Source organism: Diabrotica virgifera, chromosome 2 (genome assembly GCF_917563875.1).
Source record: "Diabrotica virgifera virgifera chromosome 2, PGI_DIABVI_V3a".
Lineage (NCBI taxonomy): Eukaryota > Metazoa > Arthropoda > Insecta > Coleoptera > Chrysomelidae > Diabrotica > Diabrotica virgifera.
Window position 1 is genome coordinate 239,691,130 of NC_065444.1, and position 27,265 is coordinate 239,718,394.

Sequence of the window (27,265 nt, forward strand, 5' to 3'; positions counted from 1 at the left end):
TCTAATTTATCAGTATTGACTGACGATATTTTCTGCTTTAATAATCTTAATCTCCTTTTTCACAACTTTGTTGTTGCTAGCATGATGTCTTGTAACATGCCGCCTCAGATTACTAGCATCCCTGTACCCTTTCCCGCAGTATGAGCAAATGTGTGGCGTTTCACCTGTATGCTGCCTCAGATGGACTTTTAAAGTACTACTATAAGCGAAAGTTTTACCACAAAACGAGCAAATGTATGGCTTTTCACCGCTGTGGATTCTTTCATGCTCTTTTAGATGATTGGATTGAACAAAAGTTTTCTCACATTGACTACATTTGAAAGGTTTTTCACCAGTATGCGTCAGAATGTGGTTGTTCAGTCCACCTTTTTGAGGGAACTGTTTATCACAATGTGGACACTAAAAAGTAAAACAGTACTAAATAAAAAAACTATACAGCGTTTCACGTTAAGAACGGAACATTACGTAGATAGGGCTACATATTTCTTATGGACGATAGAAGCGCGCTGATGCCGCTTCTATCGTTTCGAGAATGAATCGTATATCGGCAGTCTATTAGCAACACGTGACTGAGATTTTTGGCAACACTGATCTGCATAAACCAGACATTCCGTTCTTAATGTGAAATGTAGTAATTATCGTAAAATATTAAATATGTCTTTAAAAGATACTTCAGCATACTTGAGGTACGCCTATTTATTGATTTCCTCCAGATATTCCATTTGAAAAATCGCAAGAAGTAATTTTGTTGTTGCAATATTAAAGAAATTTTGAGACAGAATTCATAATTTGAAAAAGATAAATATCAATTTAATTCACTTTTAGTAGAAAAAATAGGTGCTACTATAGTACGTAATTTATAAACGCATACATAAGAAGAATGATTATTTTAATTTTACAAATAATCCTTTGTTATATGTCTATTTACTACCTATTTTAGTTGAGAGTAAGCCAATTTTGTGGCTTATTTTCCCAATTAAAATAATAAATTGATATGACAAAGGATTAACTTGTAAATTTAAAACAGTAATTCTTCTGACTTTGCATTTTATTTACTTTGTAAAGATTTAGATTTTCATTATAGTATGCAAACCCTTCTGAGAAAAGATTAAAAAGATTTTGGTATTGGTTAGCCACATAGGTAGGTATAGAGTGCCAGCAAAAAAAAATCTTTACAAAGTGAATAAAACGAATACTTAAATCAGAAGAATTATTATTTTAATTTTATAAATTATTACTTTTTCATATCAATTTACTATTTTAGTTGGGAATAAGTCACAAAATTGGCTTATTTTGCACACTATAATAGATAGGGACAGGTAGACCGCATACTATAGTAGCACCAAAAGCTATATTTCCTTTAACACAATGCCTACCTGAAACAATTTTTGTCCTGTGTGTATCCTCAAGTGGACATTAAGATATGTCTTTAATGTAAATCTTTTATCACAAAAATTACAAGAATAATTTCTTTCATTGCTATGAGTCATAATGTGATTGGCCAAACAAGATTTCTGATGAAAACCTTTATTGCAGTGGGTACACTAAAACATAAAAAAATAAAATTAAGCTAACATTGAAGGTACTGCGTATTTATTAAATCTACTGCAACACAATGTTAGATGATCAAATATTGGCATCTTCAACAAATAAAATAAAATTAACATCAGCACAAAGTTACACTTCTGAACACCTGTATTGTGTATGTTTTTTTTAATTTTGTCAGTGTTTAGTGGGTAGGCACAAAATTTGCTTTGCTTTTTAAATGGATTCATTGTTTTCGAATGCTGAGAAAACTAATTAGTATTTTTGAAAAATTTAAATGCAGAATGAAAGATTGAATTATTAGCGAGGGACGAAAGTTCCTGAAAACCTCTATAATGTTTATTTGAATAAGTCAATGGGGTGAAAAAAAGAGAAAATTGAGTGTAATTTTTAATTTCAAATATATTATTCAAAAGAAAGCTTTTGTTTATTCTAAGGGCCTTTCAGCCCTCGGTAATAATGCAATATTTCAAACTGCGTTTAAAATTTTCAGTAGTAATTGCACAAGAGCTCTAACATTATTGAATTTTACCCGAGTGACACTTTGACAGTTTTAATTTCACGAGCCGAAGGCAATGAACTGTCAATACGGATGGAATGGCCCCGTCCCATTCAAATAGTGAAGCAAGATTGACGCCAACATACAAGAGAGAGGTCCTGAGAGAGACAGAAAAGAATCAGGTAAAATTTGACAGGCCGTATAATATATCAACTTAAATCGGGGAAATGGACCTCATATTTTTTTAACTTGGTATCAGGGCTGATAGGCAGTATTTAAAAATGAAGTTAAGTTAATAAAGTTAAAAAAATATGAGGTCTATTTTCCCGATTTAAGTTGATATAGGCAACTGAAATTACACGGCCTGTCAAATTTTACCTGAAAAATTCTCTGTCTCTCTAGGACCTCTCTCTTGTATGTTTGCGGCATTAATTTTCTTCATGCCTATTCCATCAGTATTGACAGTTCGTTGGCCGAAGGCGAGTGAAATTATGTCAAAAGTGTCACGAGGGCCAAAATTCTATATTAATTCTGCAATTTGTTGCGATTATTTCATGAATAAAACTGTTCAAAATCAAAATTTTATTGTAATTTATTTATGTAAGTACAAATTAGTACAATTAAACACACAGTTGTTATAAATATGGATTTGACGGTTGAAAGTCATCACTTTTATAATTTTTAAAACATTAATTGTCATTAATGTCACTGAATGTATTTTTTCGTAGCAACGAAGGGCATCTGACGTAATATACTTGACGACGGGCAATTATCAAAAATTATGTTTAATTTAGATTTCTGTAGCTTTCTATTGGTCAAAACTCCTATGAATGAAATAATCAAAAATATTTATTAGTTTTTTCAGGATTCGAAAAAAATGAATGCATTTAAAATGCATTGCAAGCAAATTTTGCGCCTATGCTCTTAATGGGGAGGAAATAAACATTAATAATAAAAACGTTCATTTATAACAATACCAACAGTTCTTTTAGGGCCGGTTGTTCGAACGCTAATCAAAAATGATCATTATCAAAATATTTAATTACTGTCATAACTGTCAATGTCAACTTTGATTGGGTTGCTGAAAACATAATTATTGATTACAATTATAAAATTAGTTAATCAATTATGTTAATAATTGTTACGTTAATTGATTAACTAATCTCATAATTATAATCAATTATGTTTTCAGCAACCCAACCAAAGTTGACATTGACAGTTGTGACAGTAATTAAATATTTGATAGTGATCATTGTTGATTAGCGTTCGAACAACCGGCCCTAAATGTTTTTAAATGATCGCATTACCATTTTAACTATTTAGAATGGGATATAAGCCACAATATTATTAAAAAATGATTTTTATTAACGTTTCGACGCCCAAATCGGGTGCCGTTGTCAAAATACAAAATACTATTTTGTATTTTGACAACGGCACCCGATTTGGGCGTCGAAACGTTAATAAAAATCATTTTTTAATAATATTGTGGCTTATTTCCCATTCTAAATAGTTAAAATTGTAAAAATGCCACAAGAAAATAGCTTCAGAACAACATCGCATTACCATAAAAACAAAATTTTGCTGAATGTTTAAAAGCATTCAGCAAAAAATTATACTTTATCTTATTTACTATTAACAGATATTTTGTATTTTTTATTGCATTTACGTTAAGTTTTACATCTATTCTGATAAATTCAGATCATTGTTCATTAGATGGCGTTTTCAAATCGTGTTAGTATGACTCCCGAAAATAATGCAAACGTTGTGGCATTACGTGAAGATGGTTGCAGTATAAATTGTACTGCAAATCATTTGAATATTGCCAAAAGTACCGTCCATGATGCTCTTACGAATTATCGTCGGACTGGAGAATACACTAGAAGACCAGTATCAGGCAGAGAAAGCAGCGTGATCAACGTTTTTATTAAGATCTCCTTAAGTTAACAAGCAACTTGCCATGGTAGGGGAGCCCAAGCGGAGATTTTTGCAATTACTCGAGCGCGTCAGATTATTACATGTGGAGAATCCTTGTACCCTGAAAATGTACCTCTACCATATTGGCTCTTAATGCAGGGGAGTTCGTTAAGGGGGGCCGAAAAAAAATCTATCCTTAAAAAAACTCGAAATCGTAAGATTTGGTAAGTTAAGTACATGCAAAACAGTGTATATTTCAAAAATCTGACGATTTGAGCGGGGAGTAAGGAAATGGGCGAGTCCCAAAGTATCACAAGAAAAAAGCGAATATTTCGCGAAATGAATGACAGATTGAAAAACTAAAAAATACGTGCTTAATATTCAAATATTCAAAAATCTATCGAATGATACCAAACATGACTTCCCAAGGAGAGGAGTGTGGGGTAAATTTAAAATTTTAAATACCAATCCCGCGATATTTCGCGAAATGAACACCAACTCGAAAAACTGAAAAATACACTTATTCAATATTTTTGAAAAATCTATCGAATGGCACCAAACACGACCCCCCCCCCCCACGGAGGTGGGGTGGGGCGTTACTTTAAAATCTTAAATGGGAGCCCCCATTTTTTATTGCAGATTTGGATTCCTTACGTAAAAATAGGTAACTTTTATTCGAGACATTTTTTCGAATTATGGATAGATGGTGCTATAATTTAAAAAAACGATTGTTGGAAATGGAAAATTAAATTAAAAATGGAAAGTCCCCACTAAAATGATAAACTTTACTTAACTTTTTTTGGTTTTAGGACCTACTCTTCACAACCCAATAGGTCCCCATAACGCTTGAGTGACTGCACATTTAGCATACTTTGCTCCCCTACCACTAGTTATTTGTCAGGAGCTTGAGAAATTCATATTTCTGCATGAACTGTAAAAAGAAGCCTGAATTAAAGTGGATTACATTCTCATAAGCCAGTAGCATGCTGCATGCCCTAAATTAACAGCAGCTCATTGAGGTAACAGGACGAGATTTACAAATGATCACTGGGCTGTTCAGCAATGTAGTGTTGTAATGTTTTCTGATGTCTCGTTTTTGTTTATGATCTCCTGACAGATGCGAACGTGTAGGGAGGAAACCCGGAGAACGATTTGCACCTTGCTGTATTTCACCCAGATGCTGTTTGGTTGCAAAGGTGTTAGCACCGGACTCCACTTGCGATGTTGTAGTCGCGAAGATTGAACACATTGTTTCAATACAAGTCAATCCACGATTATTTAGTTGCAAATGGATTGACTTGTATTTGAAAAAATGTGTTCAATTTTCGCGACAAAACAATCGCGCGACTACAAATCACAAGTGGAATCCGGCACTTAAGGTATGGGCGAGCATCAACAGATGCGCCGAACTAATTTTTATCAAACATGCAACTCTAACAGGAGATAGATACATATTATTATGACAGTGTCCTCCAGACACTGTTGTGCCCTACAGTACTTTCGTTGGCGATAATTTCTTATTTATGTAGAATAATGAGCATCCACATGCACCTAAGGAAATAGGACAAGAGGAAGGCCCCTTAAAAGATGGACAGACAAGTAGAAGGGATCTTAAAACCATGAACATCAGGCAGTGGCAAAGGAAAGTATCCGACAGGGCAGAATGGAAGAACATTGTTAAGCAGGCCAAGACGCACAAAGGATTGTAGCGCCATTAGAAGAAGAAGAATGAGCATCCATATACTGTGTAAATTGTCATGGACTACCTAAATACTATTGGAATTCCCGTTTTGGATTGGCCTGCTTGTTATCCTGACATGAATCCATTAGAACAGCGGTTCTCAATCTGTGATACATATCATCATTTGCGGTGGTACACAAAACACAAAAACAGCAAAAATCAGCACCACTATAATAGTTAATTACATTACCTAGTTAGATAGGTATTTCAGTTAGGTGGTACCCAAAATATTAAAAAGTATTTTGTGGTACATGATTCAAAAAGATTGAAAACCACTGCATTAGAACATTTTAGGTATACAGTGGAACCTTGATTATTCATCTCTCTATTAACCGTCACCTCTGTTAACTGTCAGGGTACATACAGACATTGTATTGACTACATAAGCAAAAATTTTAATGGAAAAAAATAAAAAAAAAGTTAATTTAATTTGTGATGAGGACACAAACGGCTATCCATTGCTGACAGATAAATAAATTGTTGAAATGGCAACAAAGGGGGACCAAACAGATTCAGAAGCTGACACATATTTGGAATTTGATTGTAGCTATGTTGATGAACCTATTGTAACTGACAAAGATTTGCGTAAATAATCTAGAAAAGCTGCATCGCATATGCAATAATTCATTGAGTGGTATTCTCAACAAGAAGAAGCCAATAAAGTAGATTGCATGATCTGATGCTGATTAAGAAATTCAGCCGTCGCAAAATGTGAAGCAACAGTAAAACAAAGAAAGATTTCAGAATATTTTAAATTGATTTGATTGTATGAACACAAATCCCTCTTATATTGTCAAACAAACCATACAAATGAAATTTGAGAGTTGTACTATGAATTTTTATTTTTTTTTAATGTTCTGTTAACCATCTTTTCGATTATCCATCATACCCTTGGTCTGGTGCCCTGACGGATAATCGAGGTTTCACTGTATATATTAAAGAGAGGCAACCATTGCCAGAAACAATTCAAGAGCTGAAAATAGTGTTCAATGAAGAATAGGAACATATAGGTACTGCAAGAAAAGATTCAGCAACTTAGTGCAAGTAGGTATGCCTAGGCATATTGAAATCCTTCCCAGATGTAGGAGAGGCAATACGCAATACCCAATATTAAACTTAAAGAACAGCCAACCGTGGGCAAGTAAAATTTTATTTTTTCTTTTGTTTAATTTTTCAAACAATGTTAGTTTTTTTTGCCTTATCTATTACTTTCTTTTTGGTTTACTTATTGTTCCTATTAATTTTTTTTTAGTGTTTTAAATAAAAGATTTCTATTATTGCTTATTTGTAAAGAGGTTACTCACTGGAGTAACTCTCTACATGTCTGTATTTTTTTACCATAACAAATGCTTAATGCCCAATGGGCAGATTGTTGTACTCAATGGAGTTAATAAAAAAAAAAGAATGTGTGTGTACTTTGTACGCACGTAAGAAGTTATACTTCTATTATATGATTATATGATTATAAACGAAATTAATATACTTTTTATTTATATTTTATTTAAATATTAAATTAATTTATACTTAATACTTCTCAAACATTTTTATTAAAACAGTGCCAAAAATTAAAATAATAAAAAAATAAAACACACACAAACACATTAAAAATGCCACAAATGATTTCTGAACATTAATTGTCGGAAAATTTTTTAACTAAATACGTATTTTCTGAAAATAAAATTATATAATAAATATACTTACAATCATAAAATGTATAAAAAAAAAATAAAAAAATAAAAGTTTCTATTGGGATTCGAACCAACTTACCACGCGGCTGGTATTTGCGTTGTATTGGGATTCACCCGCATTAAAACTGCGCTACAGACACAGCTTGTCATTATGTGCGAAGATCGTCTAACTAAACAGATTAACCTTTTGACATTTTTAACTTATGTAAATCAAATTATTTTGATTTTGAATTGAAATGATTTAGAATTGAAAAAATACAACAAAACATAGGGTAAGAAGACAATATATTAGGTGAATATTAAGGTGTAAAATAAAAGTATTACATACTACTTATGTATTTTGGTAGGTTCAAGGTAGGTATCGGAGCCCGTATAACGACTAATAAATTTCGCAATCAATTGCGTCGTGCGAAGTGGCTATGTTCAAATATCATAACAAAATTTGATCAACTATTTATAAAACACTTACCAGTGAAAGATTATTTAGCTTTGAATAAGCGAGATCTGCGGCACTCATACTAGGCACAGTTTGATGAGCTTTCACATTGGCATGCAACAATCATCTCTTCTATGTAAATAAGTCCAAAAATATAATATGAAAACTATTTAAAAAGGCAGTATAACCATTAACTAACTTTTTGTTTGTTGTTTCTCTTCCTACAAATTTTAAAACGCAACAAGCATACATTATAACCAAACCATGCACAGTCCCACAGCTGTGTCACAGCTGCCATATCGGATAATTTTTGTCATGTCATTTGAACATCCAATCAGAACAAAGTTATAATGCGCATGCGCCCGGTCGCTAGGTTTTCCCATATAAAATTTCACCGTCATTACGCCCGTAAAGAAGTATAACTTCAAAAATTATTGCTTACTTCCACCCCATTTAAACCACTACACTTTCAGAATTTAGAAAAACATACAAAACACAAGTGTCCGGATTTGTTTATCGAATGAATGTATTTCAGAATATTACTTACTTGAAAGATTTTCTCCCGTGTATGTGTTAAAAGATGCCTTTTTAAATCATTGCCTTGTCCAAAACACTTTTCACATTTATCACACTTAAACGGCTTTATTCCAGTATGACTTCGTATATGCCTCTCTAAATGTGAACTCTTCATAAAATGTTTACCACAGTAATTACACAAAAACGTTTTGGGTTCTCTTTTGCTTTTGTGCATTCGACAGTGATTAGCAAAGGACGATTTGCTGTGGTATACTTTATTACACATTTTACACTCAAAGGGACTACGTTCCTTCATTTTGAATTTACTTTTATACCGCTTTTTTGAGATATCTCTTCTTTGTTCACTTTTTATGTTAGATTCTTCTACTGTATCTGTATCATTATCTGCTATATCTTGGTCTGAACTGGAGGTTTTTATAAGTCTCTCTTCAAATATTTTATGCAGCATCATCTCTCGGATTTTAGATTTTTTGATGAATGAATACATTTCTTCCAGCTTGAAACTGCATTCAAGACATATCTTTTGAGGAAAATCTTCATTTTTTACTATCTAAAATAAGTTAATTCCTGTATAATATAAATGTATTCCTGATCAAATAGAAACTTACCTCACTTGTTACTAAGTTAACGTAAAAATCATACAAGTTTTGAGAAAATGGTTGTAAGTTTTGTTTTATTAAACAAATCCGACATATCTGTGGGAAATCTGTATAATGTAAAGTAATTTCTTCCATTTTCATTTTATTTGTTTGTTTATGAAGGTTAGGAAAATGCTTTGTTTTTTTGACAGATGTGTACCCAGGTAGTGGCTAAGTATCCGAGCAAACGGACATTTATTAAAAACCAGTGCCACAGAATAGGAATAGGGAACTTGCACAATTTTTTTTTATTGCATAATAATTTTCAGTTTTGTTTAAAAATGAGATTTCCAAAATTTCACGCTTCAAAAACTCGTAATAACTTAGAAATACGTATTTACGTATCACACTTTCTACTATTTGCTGATGATCTTAAGTCATTTCGTTACATACTGCAAGATGATGTTAATAATATATGTTTATGGTCGAAACAAAATGGTTTAAGCCTAAACCCGACTAAATGTTCTTGTATTTCATTTGGTCGTATAAATAATCTAACAGCTAATAGATATGTTCTTAATGATGTACATCATTGAATTCAGTTACTGAGATTAAAGATTTGGGTGTATTATTGGATTGTGCATTGACATTTAGAAGCCATTATCTTAAAATTAAGGAAACAGGATTTCGCAATCTTGGGTTTATTTATCGCAACAGTCATGATCTCTCACCTACTGTATTCAAATAATTACTGTACTGCTCTCTAGTGCGCTCAGGACTTGAATACTGCTCTGTTGTTTGGTCTCCATTTCATCAAGTCTACATTGATGGATTGGAGAGCATTCAGCGGAAGTTTCTAAGATCTTTGGCTTATAAAGCACATACTAATATAAGAAATACTGAAAATTTTGTCATAGATTATTCTGGAATAATGTCTCAATTTAACATTGCTACACTGAAGAACCGCAGGTTGAGAGCTGATATGTTGTTTTTATTTAAACTTCTAAACAATGATATCCCTAATAGCACACGACGTCCTTTGGACGTCCAAAATAGGTCCATTTTTGGTCCTTACGTCCATGGACTATAAACGGACGTCCTTTGGACGTCCCATTTTGGACGTCCTTCGGAAGGAATAAATATGGACGTCCTTTGGACGTCCGACGTTGGACGTCCTTCGGACGGAATAAATATGGACGTCCTTTGGACGTCCGACGTTGAACGTCCTTTGGACGTCCATACTGGACGAAATACGGACGTTTTATGAACGCGTATATATTATATTGGACACATTATACCAATTACGGGATCAAATAGCAAAATAATTCAATAAAATATTAACTTACGCGTTAACTTTACGTTAATGAAATACAGTCAAACCTGTCAGTAACGGCCACTAAAATGAAAGAACTATTGGCCGATATAGAAAGGTGGCCGTTATTGCCAGTTTTTGTAGTCTAGATATACAGTAAAACTTGTGTTACTGGCCACCTGATAAAATCGGCCACCTGTACTAACGGCCAGTTTAAATATTCCCCAAACCAATTATATCTAGACTACAAAAACTGGCAATACCGGTCACCTTTCTATATCGGCCAATAGCTTTTTCATTTTTAGTGGCCGTTACTGACAGGTTTTACTGTAATTGGTTTGGGGAATTTTTAAACTGACCGTTAGTACAGGTGGCCGGTGTTTGCAGGGGGCCGGTAACACAGGTTTTACTGTAGTTTAAATCGAAAAGATTAAATCTTAATTCAAAATTGTATATACAATTATTACAATTATAAACAAACTATATAGTTTAATATCCAAAAAATGTTTTTGATTTTATGTAATGTAATGAAAATCTTATTTGTAAATTATTGGTTACAATGTTTAACAATAGGAAATATTCAAGAATAAATAAAATAAAAGTTTAATCCTAACAACACAAAACATTCCAGGAATGTAGGTACTACCGTTCTATTCCGTGAACATCTATCTGATTAAATTATGGGTGGAAAGTTACCACAAGATATTCTATGAACATAGTACAATGTCTTCCTGGAGGGGTAAAATTTTCCATTACAAGATTTTAAGAGAGGCCATTTATTGTACTGTTCAATTTGCGTTCATTTTCAAATTTGCCGCGCGAGTATCTATGTAGGGTCTCGTGGTCATTGTCATTGGTCATCACATTTCATTTTCATAACATAACCGATAACCTAAAAATTTAGTAAAGTAAAAATTTTGATTGGAAAAAAATGCATCGATAAGGGGGTGTGGGAAATGGAAATTAGTGGCTTTTTTGCTGTACTGTCTGCTAGTTTTTGCTCTGGGCTCTGGCTAGATCTCTTGTTTAAACAATTTTGTAAGTATTATAAAATCTGTTTTCAATTTTCTTTATTCTTTATGAAACGAATCATTTATACATGCATATTATTACCTGTAAATAGGTACCTATTTCTTTTGATTTTTAATTGTAAAGAATAGAAAAATTACCCTTCATTTTAATTTTTTTTAGAATCAGCTGAAAGTGGCCTACAAAAAAAAACCAAGAAGGAAATGTATAGCCTTGTGGCTATGAAAGGCAAAAGAGAGATATAAAAAGTGTATTGGCTAGTTGGAAGAAAGTCCACATTGTCCATGCATAATAAGTTATTACTTTATCAACAAATATCAAGAAGATAGCAGGGTCACGAGCATCAACTTCATAAGTTCAAGAATATCGAGGAAATCCAGCTCCTCGATACTACTGGGCAAACTAGAAGATTGAAGAGGACAAATCCTTTTGAACTAGTTTGAGTGATAGGTGATAGTGAAAAACGGAGCATAGTGCTTGTGTGCTGTGCCTGTGTATGTTAGAATAGTGCTAGATCTTGTTTGATTAGATAAGAGACGCTATGGGGTAAGCTCTTCATTTTAAGAAACAGTAGTAATTTAGGTTAAATTAAAATTGCTCATTGGTCAGTTATGACCAGATTGTTTTTTTATGTTTGGCAAAAAGGACTTGTCAGAATTGCACATTGATAATGTTTTGATGATTTCTGGACCAGAAAAAAACTGTTGTAGATGTAAACTGTATGTACAGTAGAATCTACTACAGTACTGTAGAAATCATCCAAACATTATCGATGTGCAATTCTGACTTAAGCCCTTTTTCCCAAACATCAGAGAATTGTAATGTACAATAATTCTCCTATCTGCTTTTTCATGAATTTTGTAGGAGACGAAAAACCATTTTTAGGATCATCTGCTTTCACATGTAAATTTTGACATGTTTTGTAGTAAATAGATAGTTGAATTTACTACAAAACATGTCAAAAAATATATGAAAACAGGAGGTGACTATAAAAAAAGTTTTTAGTCTCTCTTACAAAACTCATGAAAAAACAAATCGGAGGTATGTCACATCAGTGACTAAGAATGTCTAAAAAATATACTTTGATGTCCCAAGAACCAAATATAACCTACAGTCCATCTAATTTACTTACTGTTGCACGTCATTATCTACGCCAGAGATCTAAGTTGACATAGTTGCCAAAGTATAAAAAGATCCTGAATCCATTTTAAATCAAATATGTCACATAATTATTGTAAACGTGGATTATACAACAAAACAAATTAATATTCAATGTAAATAAGTAAAAACTTAAGAAATAGAGAACAAGAATTAAGTTATAATCGTTTAAGATTTGCAGTGCAAGAGTTTTTGCACTGCATTGTTAATAATTAAAAAACGGCTCCGAACTCTTGGCAAAAAGCCGGTAGGTTTCTTTGTATAAGTATGTCTACAATAACAACTAAAAAAGTTGTCAGATACCTCGATTATTCCAAGTCGTTATAAAATTAGGTGAAATTTATATTTTTATAGTAGAGGATCTTTTTATAGTAAAGTAAATAATAAAAACAGTAAATATAATAAATAAAACAGATACTTATAGTAAAGAATATAAACAAATATGAAGTGTCATCACCGTAACTGTCAAATAAATGTTACCAATAGGGCTTTTCATTCACAGTCATTTGTTTCGAGCTGCTGTCTTGTGTCACATAATATTAATATATCTAAGTCATACGTTATTGATATATACCAATGATACAAACCAAAGACGTATGGCGTAGATATATTAATATTATGTGACACATGACAGAAGCTCGAAACAAATGACAGTCGATGAAAAGCCCTATTTATTCTAAAATGTCACCTTCGTTCGATTACAGTTACAGTGTGATCCGAACAAATCTGCTTCATAAAAACGCTTTATAATCCATTTATACAAATTAAATGAAACATATTATTGTGTATTTCTTTAGGTTAACATTAATAGAAATCTTCAAATATTATTTCTACGCGTATATAATAAAATATGTCTAGTGGCTGTAATTCCAGTGTACTCGGCAAAGTGATTCTAAAAAAGAACACACCTACCGCCTAAATATTTCGTGTTGGTATCATGCAACCTCACAGGCTACGACGCGGATGACGCGCAACAGTTAGTAAATTAGACGAAGTATGTAGATATATACAGGGTGTAACAAAAATACAGGTCATAAATTTAATCACATATTCTGGGACCAAAAATAGTTTGATTGGACCTAACTTACCTTAGTACAAATGTGCACACAAGAAAAGTTACAGCCCTTTGAAGTTATATATATATAATAGCACCAAGGGTCTTAGAGGCCCATGGCTTGAAAAGTTTGTTTTTTTTTCTTCATTTTCACGTTTCTTTATGTACTGAGATCTTCTCTGGCTTGATATGTGATTTTTCTCCATTCCTTCCTGTTATTCATTTTTCTTTTCTGACCCTGTAGCACCATTCTTTCCAAATCTTTTTCGACCTCTTGCTTCCATCTATTTTTCGGCCTTCCTCTTCTCTTTCTTGAAGCTGTAGTGTAGTTTAGTACCATTTTTGGAGTCCTCGTGTTTGGCATCCTTTCAATGTGACCTCGCCATCTAAGTCTCTGTGCCTTTATCATTCATTTGAAGTTACAAGATGAAGTGATTTTTTCCAATATATCGAAAACTATTAGAGATTTTTTATTGAAAATGGACATGTGGCATTATTATGGCAGCAGTATCTTACGAAAAAACTATAGTAAAATTTGGACACCCCATAAAAATTTTATGGGGGTTTTGTTCCTTTAAACCCCCCCAAACTTTTGTGCACGTTTCAATTTAATTATTATTGTAGTACCATTTAAACACAACGTTTTAAAAACTTTTTTGCCTCTTTCAATTTTTATCGAAATATTTTGAATATTTGTCAAATCCACCACATATTTGTATATGGTTAAGTATGATTATGGAGACTTGGTAATAATATGCAGACTTATTTATGCTTTACATTTTAAAGAAGCCAGAAAAAAGAAGCCAGATCTCGATAAAATGTGCCTTATCGAAAAAATACAAAGAGGCAAAAAAGTTTTAAAAACATTCTGTTTAACTAATGGTACCTCAGTAATAGTTTAATTGGAACATACACAAACATTTGGGGGGTTTAAAGGAACAAAACCCCCATAAAATTTTTATGTAGACATGTTAAAAAAGAAGTCGCAACTCGATAAAAACTGCCTTATCTGAAAAATACTAAGAAACAAAAATATTGAATTTAACTAATGGTACCACAATAATAAAATTGAATTGGAACATACACAAAAGTTTGGGAGGATCTAAGGGATCAAAACCCCCATAAAATTTTTATGGGGTGCACAAATTTCACCATAATTTTTCTTTAAGATATTCCTGCCATAATACTGCCACATGTCCATTTTCAATAAAAAATCGCTAATAGTTTTCGATATAATCGAAAAAATCGATTTTCATTTTGTAATTTCAAAGGGCTGTAACTTTTTTTATGTGCATATTTGTACTAAGGTAAGTTAGGTTCATTCAAACTATTTTTGGTCCCAGAATATGTGATTTAATTTATGACGTGTATTTTTGTTACACCCTCTATATACAGCCGATTACGCACCACCTTAAAAATTGGGCATTTTTGATGTCTCGAATTTCCTAAACCTGTTGTTGCATCTAAGTGATTTTTTTATAATATTCTAGCCTAGGCCCTAGGCTATAGGTTAAGTACCTCCTTATGCTTGTCATGCATGGGGAGCTATACTGTAATATATATTATATCACATCGCACTCTATAGTAATGAGTGAGCCTGCACATATGGAACCATTTGTTTTCCGTCTGCAGGCTCACTCATTACTATAGAGAGCGATATGATATAATGTACATATATTACAGCATAGCTCCCTGTGCATGACAAGCTTAAGGAGGTAACCTATAGCCTAGGCTATAATATTATAAAAAAATCACTTAGATGAAACAACAGGTTTAGGAAATACGAGACATCAAAAATACCCCATATTTAAGGTGGTGCGTTAATTTCTTGGAGAAGTGTATTGTAATTTAATGTAAATAATGTAATATCCAATAATTGTAATTTAATATAAGATGTAATATAAGTTCCTTAAAAAATATATTTTTTATTTCCCACGACATTAGATGGATGTTCGGCAGCAAGACATTGGACCAAACTGGGACGTCCTATGAAGGCCCAATTGACGTCCACCGAACGTCCCTTCGGATGTTAAGTGGACCTCCATTGGGCGTTTGGCAACGTTGCATTTGGACCAAAATTGGATGTCCTGTTAAGGTCCAATTCACGTCCCCTAGAACGTCCGGTTAAGGTCCAATTTACTTCCGATTAAGGTCCAATTTACGTCCGATTAAGGTCCCCTTTACGTCCGATTAAGGTCCAATTTACGTCCTATTAAGGTCCAATTTACGTCCGATTAAGGTCCAATTTACGTCCGATTAAGGTCCAATTTACGTCCGATTAAGGTCCCATTTACGTCCGATTAAGGTCCAATTTACGTCCTATTAAAGTCCAATTTACGTCCGGTTAAGGTCCAATTTACGTCCGATTAAGGTCCCATTTACGTCCCATTAAGGTCCAATTTACGTCCTATTAAGGTCCAATTTACGTCCGATTAAGGTCCAATTTACGTCCGATTAAGGTCCAATTTACGTCCGATTAAGGTCCCATTTACGTCCCATTAAGGTCCAATTTACGTCCTATTAAGGTCCAATTTACGTCCGATTAAGGTCCAATTTACGTCCGATTAAGGTCCAATTTATGTCCGATTAAGGTCCAATTTACGTCCGATTAAGGTCCAATTTATGTCCGATTAAAGTCCAATTTACGTCCGATTAAGGTCCAATTTACGTCCCCTAGGACGTCCGATCAAGGTCCAAATTACGTCCGATTAAGGTCCAATATACGTCCCCTCGGACCTTAGATGGACGTCCAATGGACGTTCGGTAGCGCGACATTTGGACCAAAATAGGACGTATAAAGGACGTTCCTCGGACGAAAACGGACGTCCCTAAAGTCCGTGAAGGACGTCCAATGGACGTCCATTGGACGTCCTTGTGCTATTAGGGATTAATTGTCCCTCGTTGTTGGATAATGTGTACTTCAATACAATTCATAGAACTCGACACACTGCACTCTTTCATATTCCTTTTCATAGAACTGAGTATTCTCGTCATTTTCCCTTGTCGAGAATGCTCAGTTTTTGCAATGACATGAAACTTGATCCATTCTGTCTAGGCATTAATGACTTCAAGAGGCAACTTGAGAATTTGATGAGTTAAATATGTATATTTTTCATTTTCTAACTGTGATTTGATATATGTACTGTGTTATTTTACAAATTTTATTGGTTAATTGTCTTATATTCATTGTTTTTTATACATGATCTTACTTATTCTATTTTTTTTTTGTTTTTGTATTTTGTAAATGGTTCTACCGTAGAAATAAATAAATAAATTTAAAGTCTTCAGCGGTATAAAATAGTTCAAACGACCCGTGACGTCACATAGTTTTACATTAGTTATTATAATATTATGGTTATATTTCGCTGTGTCTAGGTACACGCTAACGTGTACGCAATTAAAAAAGTTAGGTATGTACATGCGAATTAAACTTCATCAAGCCAGTGACGTTATTATTTAGCGGGCGCAGTGACTGTATATTTTGGTACATGCTATTTTGATATGTTTAGCGTGTGTTTGATATTTAGAAAAATATTTGTTAAAGGAAGGGAAGCAGAACTATTCAGATGTTTCAAACTTAATTGTAATAAATCAATGTATATATTAAAGTATATATTTAGGTTAGCAAAATAAATATATGTATTTAGTTGACATAACACGTACAAAATATTGTTAAAATAATTTTTATACGTAAGTTTATTATTATAATCAACTATTCTAAATGGGAAATAAGCCACAATTTAACTAAAAAAATGATTTTATTAACGTTTCGACGTCCAAATCGGATGTCATTGTCAAAATACAAAAATTAGTCAGATTAAATAAATTATTAGAAAAATATTTTACTAAGCAACACCATTTTTGTTTAATTTAATAATATTTTGTATTTTAACAACGACGTCGAAACGTTAATAAAATCATTTTTTGGTTAAATTGTGGCTTAGTTCCCATTTAGAATAGTTGATTAAAAAATGCCACAAGAATAATAGCTTCAGAACAAGTTAATTATTATTGTGAAAGCTTTAGGTCTTCTTTTTATTTTAATCTTTTACGGGAATACATACTATTTCATTTATAACTAAAAAAATATATATTAATTTATAGTCTCTTATCTTTTTCGTACTGTTTTTAAATGTTCTTAAACTCATTAAAGAACTAAATAAATGTCCACACTCCGTAGTTAATTTAAAAACAAACACTAAACAAATAAAAAATATTAGAAATCACTGACACTCTTTTTTATTTGCGTCCACGGTAACGTATACCTAGACACAACCTTATATTTAGGTATATTCTTCTTCTCCTTCTTTAGTTTATTGGCCTCCACCTACTTGGGTATTTGGCAAGCTCATCGTCGTGGAATAAGTCAAAAATATTTATACTCTAATGACATTTATCGTATGTCATTGTAATAATAATATACCAGTGTTAAAATTGTAGTTAATTTATACTGTTTTTGAAGGAAAGGAATGAAGGTTTACTATTGAAAATAAAACCATTTTGTAAAAGTACGAATTTTTCTATGAATAGTTCAAACGATCAAAAACACTTGTAACGTCACATAAATGTATTTTCTATTGACGTTTATAACGTCTAATTTAAAATTCTGTTTACTTTATTGGAAAAATGTAAATGTAAAACCAAGTGACGTCACTAAGCGTTTTGGACCACCTGTTTTAATTTAAATTTTTAATCGTCTTTAGGGGCCAAACGAAAGACAAACAAAACTTTTTTATCTTTGATACATGTTTTAAATTATGTTGTGTTGTGATTTATAACATTTTTTTCTAATTTAAAAATTTATGCAAGTTCCCTATTATATTGTTACCTTGTTACCTATTCTGTGTCAGTGATATGGAAGAGGTGATAAAATACCTACGCGAATTACAACTTCTATAAATTTTGTAGTAATACTCCAGTCTTCAGAGACGAAAATGCCGAATTTTTCTGAGAATGTCAATTTTGGGAGCCCAAAAAATATGCAAAACATCGATTTACCAAGAATATGTACGCTGTACAAAAACATGTTTCAAACAAGAAATGTAGCTGAGATCATTTTAAACAAAAACGTTTATTAGCACTTTTGTGTAAAATGAGAATGAACCGTTTTCTCAAAAACAACGCTTGAAACGACCGGTGATTTTGAACGTCAGCTACGCGCGCAATCAATAAAATTTGTATAAACTCGACGGTAAAAATTCGATAGATATGCTTTGATCAGAATGTCTACCGCCAAAAATAAAAACGCATTTAAAAAATGAAGAGTGAAGCATTGCATATGCAATTTTTACATTTTGCTGCAAAATGAGGTCAGTTTCAATAAAGTTGTTAAAATAAATAAACCTTGCGTGATTTTTGCCATTTTTTACGATTCTTTTTATGGTCGCTATAGAATTTGTAGTGTTATGATAGAGCCTATAATCTTCAAAACTCGTAATTGGGATTTGGATTTTAAGTTTTTTTTTCAACAAATATTGGGGCATTTGAAATATGCCTAAAAACGCTGAATTTAAACTTTCACATTACAAATTGTCATGTGTTTTTAAACACAATGAAATATTATTACTCAAATGATCTCTCGTCACGCAAAATTCTTCCACGAAGCCAGTGGCGAATCCGGCATTGTCAAAAGGGGGGCTGATTGGCTAAATTTCTATAAAAAATAAATGTTTTTATAAAAGTTGGTTTGGGAGGGGGGCTGATTGCCCCCCCCCGTATCTGCCACTGCACGAAGCATTATGCTTCCACATTTTTAAATGCCTTATTAGATCACTTTCAATGTGAAAGTTAAGACGACATTCAAAATCGCTGGTCATTTCAACAGTTGTTTATGAGAAAATGGTTCACACTACACAAAAGGTGCTATACCCCATTCCACGAATATACGACCCTGTTGGATTATCGCGACAACGAATATTTTACTGTGTAAAATATGAAGAACGAAAGTAAATTGCAAATGATGTAGTTGTTTATTGGAGTAATTATTAGAGCAAAATACGTACTTCTTATGTTGCACACTAAAATATTCGTTGTCGCGATAATCCAAAATAACAGTCGTATATTCGTGGAATACACCATAATAAATATTGTTGTTTGCAACATTTTTTCTACGGCGTACGATTTCTTAGTAAATCGATGTTATCCGTTCATAAAATTTCCCCGGGAGTAAATCCGTCCTGGTAGAGGAGTTTTAGAGGGAAACCTGGGGTAGGAGTAACAAACTTTATTGCATGTTTTCTGAAGACCCAAAATTGACACTCTCAGCAAAATTCAGTGTGTCGCAATATACTGCATCTTCCATTTTACAGCTCCTAATTTAAAAAAGATGCCCGGTTCCTCAATCTATCTTACTTTTGTTAAACGTAGGGCCCAATCAATAGAGCGACAGGAAGAAAAAAATGTACCTCAAAAGCGAACCACACACCGCCTATGATAGTCCATCAGCTGCAATATATAAATATCAAATATATATTCCTGTGACACCGAAAATCGTACACTGATAGAAACGATAAAGGTAAAGAAAGAAAAACAAACATTTATTTTAATATTTATATATTTTTATCAATATTTTCCGAATCAAAACTTTTATACCTAATGCCCAGATTGGAATGCACTCTTTTGGCATGTCTCTTCAAATTTGTTAAATCATAATATTCCTTTGGATATATCTGACATTTATAAAGTTTTTCTTCAGTATGAGCCCTTCTCACATGGTACTTTAGAGCTGTGCTGGCTTTGTACCCTTTATTACACAATTGGCACACAAAGGGATTTTCTCCTGTGTGGATTCTATGATGAATCTAAAACAAATGACAAATAATAAATCCGATACGTACAGTATAAAATACCGTTGCACGTCATCCGCATCATAGCAAGTGACGTCACATGATACCAACTGTTCCTTTTTAGAATATAACATTTTCAGTTATTTTACAATAAAATAATATCACAGTAATTTTGTAGAAGGTTTTTCAACGAACAATTTCCACTATAAAGTTGTTTAATTTTATTTATTTATCTAGGTTTTATAGCGCTTTACAAAAATTGTACGCTATTTTACAAAAAAACATAAAGTAGGTAATTGTGATCTTGAAACAACACCCTGTATATTGAAATTTTCAAAATTTGTTTGCACATTTGAAAAGACCACAAAAATCTGAGTTTATCGGTTTACTTTAATTTTTTGTGAAGGAAATTTAATGACTTTAATTTTGAAATTAAATATATTCATCAATATCAATTTAATTCACTTTTAGTAGCAAAAATAGATGCTACTATAGTACGCAATTTATAAACTCATAAATAAGAAGAATGATTATTTTAATTTTACAAATACATAATCCTTTGTTATATGTTTATTTACTATCTATTTTAGTTGGGAGTAAGCCAATTTTGTGACTTATTTTCCCAATTAAAATAATAAACTGATATGACAAAGGATTAACTTGTAAATTAAAAAAAAGTTATTCTTCTGACTTTGCATTTTATTTACTTTGTAAAGATTTAGATTTTCATTATAGTTTGCAAACCCTTCTGAGAAAAGATTAAAAAGATTTTGGTATTGGTTAGCCACATAGGTAGGTATACAGTGCCAGCAAAACAATCTTTACAAAGTGAATAAAAGGAATACTTAAATCAGAAGAATTATTATTTTAATTTTATAAATTATTACTTTTTTATATCAATTTACTATTTTAGTTGGGAATAAAGCACAAAATTGGCTTATTTTGCACACTATAATAGATAGGGATAGGTACACCGCATACTATAGTAGCACCATAAGATATATTTCCTTTAACATAATGCCTACCTGAAACCATTTTTGTCCTGTGTATCCTCAAGTGAACATTAAGATAAGTCTTTAATGTAAATCTTTTATCACAAAAATTACAAGAATAATTTCTTTCATTGCTATGAGTCATAATGTGATTGGCCAAACAAGATTTCTGATGAAAACCTTTATTGCAATGGGTACACTAAAACATAAAAAAAATTAAGCTGACATTGAAGGTACTGCGTTTTTATTAAATCCACTGCAACACGAAAGTTAGATGATCAAATTGGCTTCCTCAACAAATAAAATAAAATTAACATCAGCACAAAGTTACACTTCTGAACACCTGTAATGTGTATGTTTTTTTAATTTTGTCAGTGTTTAGTGGGAAGGCGCAAAATTTGCTTGCTATGCTTTTTAAATGGATTAATTTTTTTCGAATGCTGAGAAAACTAGTTAGTATTTTAAAAAAATTTAAATGCAGAATGAAAGATTGAATTATTACCGAGGGACGAAAGTCTCTAAAAATCTCTATAATGTTTATTTGAATAAGTCACAGGGGCGAAAAAAAGAGAAAATTGAGTGTAATTTTTAATTTCAAATATATTATTCAAAAGAAACCTTTTGTTTATTCTAAGGGCCTTTCAGCCCTCGGTAATAATGCAATATTTCAAACTGCGTTTAAAATTTTCAAAAATATTTATTAATTTTTTCAGGATTCGAAAAAAATGAATGCATTTAAAATGCATTGCAAGCAAATTTTGCGCCTATGCTCTTAATGGGGAGAAAATAAACATTAATAATAAAAACGTTCATTCATAACAATAAAAACGGTTCTTTTAATGTTTTTAAATGATCGCATTACCATAAAAACAAAATATTATTAAAAAATGATAATTTATCTTATTTACTATTAACAGATATTTTGTATCTTTTATTGCCTTGAGAAACTCATATTTCTGCATGAACTGTAAAAAGAAGCCTGAATTAAAGTGGATTACATTCTCATAAGCCAGTAGCATGCCGCATGCCCTAAATTAACAGCAGCTCATTGAGGTATCAGGAGGAGATTTACAAATGATTACTGTTGGATTACTAATTGTCATGGACTACCTAAATTCTATTGGAATTCCCGTTTTGGATTGGCCTGCTTGTTATCCTGACATGAATCCATTACAATAGCGGTTCTCAATCAGTGGTACATAATGTCATCATTTGCAGTGGAACACAAAACGCAAAAACAGCAAAAATCAGCACCACTATAATAGTTAATTACATTACCTAATTAGAAGTGTATTTCAGTTAGGTGGTACCCAAAATATTAAAAAGTATTTTGTGATACATGACTCAAAAAGATTGAAAACCACTGCATTGACATTATATATATTAAAAAATATGGACGGGGTCGAGTTCGCTCCCAATGGTAAGAATTTTACCTGAACTAAAAAAGGTAGAGTCCGAATTGGCTCCCATAGACAAAATTTATTTTACCTAAACATGTCAAAAATATCACCCAGCGTTGTCACTTCTTTCAAATTTTCTCTTTTTGTTAGAAACAGGTACCTTCCTAGAAATATCTATGGGAAAGGAGGAAGACCTAACCCTTCGGTCCTAACTTAACTTTCGGGTATTAGAGTGTAGAGTGCAAACCGGCCGATTTCAGGTAAGAGCGCAAAACGGTCGAGCGCATACCGGCCGACACCGATAATTTGTGTTAAAATTGCCACATATGCCGATGTTGAACTAAAACAAACTCTAAAAGTATTTGTCTAAAAGTATAATTTTCCTATAAAAAGTCTATATCACTATGTAAATTTCCTAAGCAGTATAAATATTACACGATTTGGCAACAATGTCTAATGTTTCCGTGATTATATGAGAGCCTACCCGCATTCATGCAGGAGCCAATTCGTACCCTTCTAAAATATACCTGAACGAAGTGGAGCGAACTCGACTTCACCTAAAAATATATTCTGCAATTCCTTGTATAGATTTAAAAATCATTTGTTGAACATACAATGTTAGTGATATAATTTCTATCAGCAATTTTTTAAGCTTAAACTTTGTTTGTTTTTTATATCATAATGTTCTTTTTTTCTTTTAACTTATTAGCTTTGTTATCCAATACATATTATAATGTTTGTTCTTTGTGTTGACACTGTTTATGGTTTTACTTTTGTCTTTGTAATATTTTCTTTTTGTAATAATATTTACTGAATTGGGCTTGCCCGTAAATAAAAAAAAAGAGGCAACCATTGCCAGAAACAATTCAAGAGCTGAAAATAGTGTTCAATGAAGAATAGGAACATATAGGTACTGCAAGAAAAAATTCAGCAACTTAATGCAAGAAGATATGCACAGGCGTATTGAAATCCTTCCCAGATGTAGGAGAGGCAATACCCAATATTAAACCTAGAGAACAGCCAAGCATGGACAAGTAAAATTTTATTTTTTCTTTTGTTGAATTTTTCAAACAATGTTAGTTTTTTTGCCTTATCTATTACCATTGTTTATATAGGAATAGTTGGTCAGCCCGATAGGAAAATTTGTTTGATTCAAATTGAGATAGTCACCAGATGTCCCCACAATTTCTGTCAGGGTCGCAACGTCAAAATGCATAGACACCAAGTTGGATACGATCCTATTCATAACACCCCAACTCGCATACATATTAAGAAAAATAAATATATATGGAAGAATATATTTAGAAATTGAATTAAGGATGTCATGCTATTATATAATATATAATGCATAGTAGCATAACATCATTAATTCAATTTCTAAATACAGATATTCTTCCATATACAGGGTGTCCCCGAAAATAGTGCGTTCCTTAAAGCTATAGGTAGAAGGCACCATGTAGAGCAAAAAAGTCTTATAACATTTTTTTCTAAATTCAACCGTTGGCCAGAAAACCAAAATACATTTTGGTATGCAAATTGAAATCTGACAACTATGTATACAAAAAGCTAAAATTAGACAATCACAATTCAAAAATAGTTGCAGCATTAGCCTTAAGTGTTTACATTAGACCCTGTCGTCATCCTAAACAAACAAATTCTTGTTTTGTTTGAATTTCAAACATGGGGTGGTATAATTATTTTACAGGTGTACCTGTCTGACCTACATTTATGGTGTCAATAACCCAAGTAACAAACAGTTCTTGTACAGTGATGTCAGATTGGTTAATTTTATGAAAATAAAAGTTCGCTTATATGGAGAACAATGTAATTTTTTTTGGAAACAGTTAACTTTAGAAAAAAATGTTATAGGACTTTTTTGTTCTACATGGTGTATTATATCCATACCTTAAAGGAACGCGCTATTTTCGGGGACACCCTGCATATTTATTTTTCTTAATATTATGTGAGTTGTGGTGTTATGAATAGGATTGTATCCAACTTGCTGTATATGCATTTTTACGTTGCGACCCTGACAGAAATTGTGGGGACATCTGGTGACTGTCTCAATTTGAATCAAACAAATTTTCCTATTGGGCTGACCAACTATCTCCCTATATAAACAATGCTATTACTTTCTTTTTGGTTTACTTATTGTTCCTATTATTTTTTTAGTGTTTTAAATAAAAGATTTCTATTATTGCTTACCTCCTCCCCATTTAAACCACTACACCTTCAGAATTAAAAAAAAAACATACAAAACACAAGTGTCCGGGTATGTTTATTGAAGGAGTGTATTTCAGAATATTACTCACTTGAAAGATTTTCTCCCGAGTATGTGTTAAAAGATGCCTTTTTAAATCACATTTATCACCAAAATCTTTTTCACATTTATCACACTTAAACGGCTTAATTCCAGTATGACTTCGTGTATGTCTCTCTAAATGTGAACTCTTCATAAAATGTTTACCACAGTAATTACACAAAAACGTTTTGGGTTCTCTTTTGCTTTTGTGTATTCTACAGTGATTAGCAAAGGACGATTTGCTGTGGTATATTTTATTACACATTTTACACTCAAAGGGACTGTGTTCCTTCATTTTGAATTTACTTTTATACCGCTTTTTTGAGATATCCCTTCTTTGTTCATTTTTTATGTTAGATTCTTCTACTGTATCTGTATCATTATCTGCTATATCTTGGTCCGAACTGCAGGCTTTTATAAGTCTCTCTTCAGATATCTTATGCAGCATCATCTCTCGGATTTTAGATTTTTCGATGAATGAATACATTTCTTCCAACTTGAAACTGCATTCAAGACAAATATTTTGAGGAAAATCTTCATTTTTTACTGTCTAAAATAAGTTAATTCCTGTATAAATGTATTCTTGATCAAATCGTCATCTAAATACTATAACTTGATAACACGGAATTAGTAGTTCTGAGATAAACCGGTCTAAAGATTTTAAAGCTATTTGTACTGCTACCAATATGTTGGTAATTATGAAATTCAATCTGCAGCTCTAAAATATTGCTCCTTAACTTTTGACTACTGTTTTATTTAGAAATACGATGCAAATTTGTTTTCCAATATGGAAAAAATATGAAAAAGTAAAGCTATCAACTTTTAGCACTACGTACTACCATAATGTGTAATAGTACTATTGTATTATATCAATTGTATTTTTAGCCCTCTGTTGAGCTTATTAAATAAATAAATAATGTTAACATTTGGAAATGTCGCAAGTTGTGCCAAGTTGCATCTAAGTGAACTTTTTAACAAAACTAATATTTTAAGCATTATTTTGGTGAAAAATAGCCCTCCACCATGGATTATTATGGATGTTAACTATTATTATCATTTGTTAATTCCTTTTTTTCACTGGCAGTGCATTTAAATACGGCAATGATCCTTTTTGGGATGGTGGAACTATAATTATAATTTCAGTTAAAGATTTTCCTGTACATGTTTAATGGAACTTTAGTTTCTGATCTCTCATCACGGTTGTCACTGTACCATTTGTATATAACAGTTATGTTTAACGATGGGATGAGGTACTGGCATTTAGAAGTTGGTCCACAATAATGGAAGAGCAATGCAGGAAAACTTTCAATGTGGCACTTCACTGCTTCAACTAAAAGAGGATCAGTAATTTTTTAATGTGTTTACCTCTTTTGTTCTTCTCAGTATGGCCGAGTGCTTTTCTTCATTGCTATTGTTTATCATAACGTTTACATAACCACATTGTTTCTAGACACAAGAACAAACACTTCATTATACACTCTCACTCTTATCGTTCACTAAAGCCAAAGCCAATGCTTTAATTTGTGCTTAGTCTGTTTAACGACAACCTGTTTGAGGTTACCAGATCTGCTAATAATTCTCGAATTTTTGCATTAACATGAACCTAATTAACAGATACTAATTACGTAGTAGGCAAGTAGGCTCAAAGTTAGCTAGTTGTAGTATTCAGTGTATGTAGCATTCACGCTTATTTCGATTAAACAATAATTTGATAACTCAGATTGTCAACTTTTAGCACTGAATGTTAGGGGCATTTAAGTTTTATATAATTATAAATAAATACTTAACCCGTTTGGAGCGAGTTACCAAGATTTTACACAATATGGAATATGGAGGCACATAAAATACAACCTGTGAACTAGTTATCTCAAAAACTCCAATTTTTTAGTTATCAAGTTGTAGGTGAAAGGCCATGGAAACTTACCTCGCTTGCTACGAAGTTAACGTAAAAGTCATACAAGTTTTGAGGAAATGGTTGCAAGTTTTGTTTTATTAAACAAATACGACATATTTGTGGGAAATCTGTATAATATAAAGTAATTTCTTCCATTTTCAATGATTTTCATCCTCATCTATGATTTTCATTTTATTTGTTTGTTTATGAAGGTTATGAAAGTGTTTTGTTTTTTTGACAGATGTTTACCCAGGTAGTGACTAAGTATCCGAGCAAACGGGCATTTATTAAAGATTATAAAATGGAAGAGGTGATAAAATATGATATACCCAATATACCTCCGTGAATGACAAGTTCTGTTTTTCTAGTAATACTCCAGTCTTCAGAGACGAAAATGCCGA

At 32.3% G+C, this 27,265-nt stretch overlaps 1 protein-coding gene and 1 long non-coding RNA gene across 3 annotated transcripts; one reads left to right on the forward strand and one right to left on the reverse strand.

Moving 5' to 3' along the window:
- Positions 1-27,105, reverse strand: LOC114328517 (gastrula zinc finger protein XlCGF52.1-like). 2 transcript variants are annotated; one of them, XM_050643133.1, is made up of 4 exons: positions 26,895-27,105; positions 24,981-25,520; positions 1,377-1,544; positions 1-399 (listed from the first exon to the last, which is right to left on the reverse strand). In XM_050643133.1, exons 1-4 carry the CDS (start codon positions 27,018-27,020, stop codon positions 10-12), a joined length of 1,224 nt encoding a protein of 407 aa, XP_050499090.1. In that variant the 5' UTR covers positions 27,021-27,105; the 3' UTR covers positions 1-9. The 2 variants fall into 2 exon arrangements, with proteins under 2 accessions (XP_050499090.1, XP_028133182.1); XM_028277381.2 differs by lacking the exons at positions 24,981-25,520; positions 26,895-27,105 and adding exons at positions 8,371-8,910; positions 8,969-9,155.
- Positions 10,812-13,998, forward strand: LOC126879840 (uncharacterized). The gene is made up of 2 exons (XR_007696307.1): positions 10,812-11,288; positions 11,442-13,998. It is a non-coding gene; the product is annotated as an uncharacterized LOC126879840 (long non-coding RNA).
- Positions 27,106-27,265: the final 160 nt, after the last annotated feature.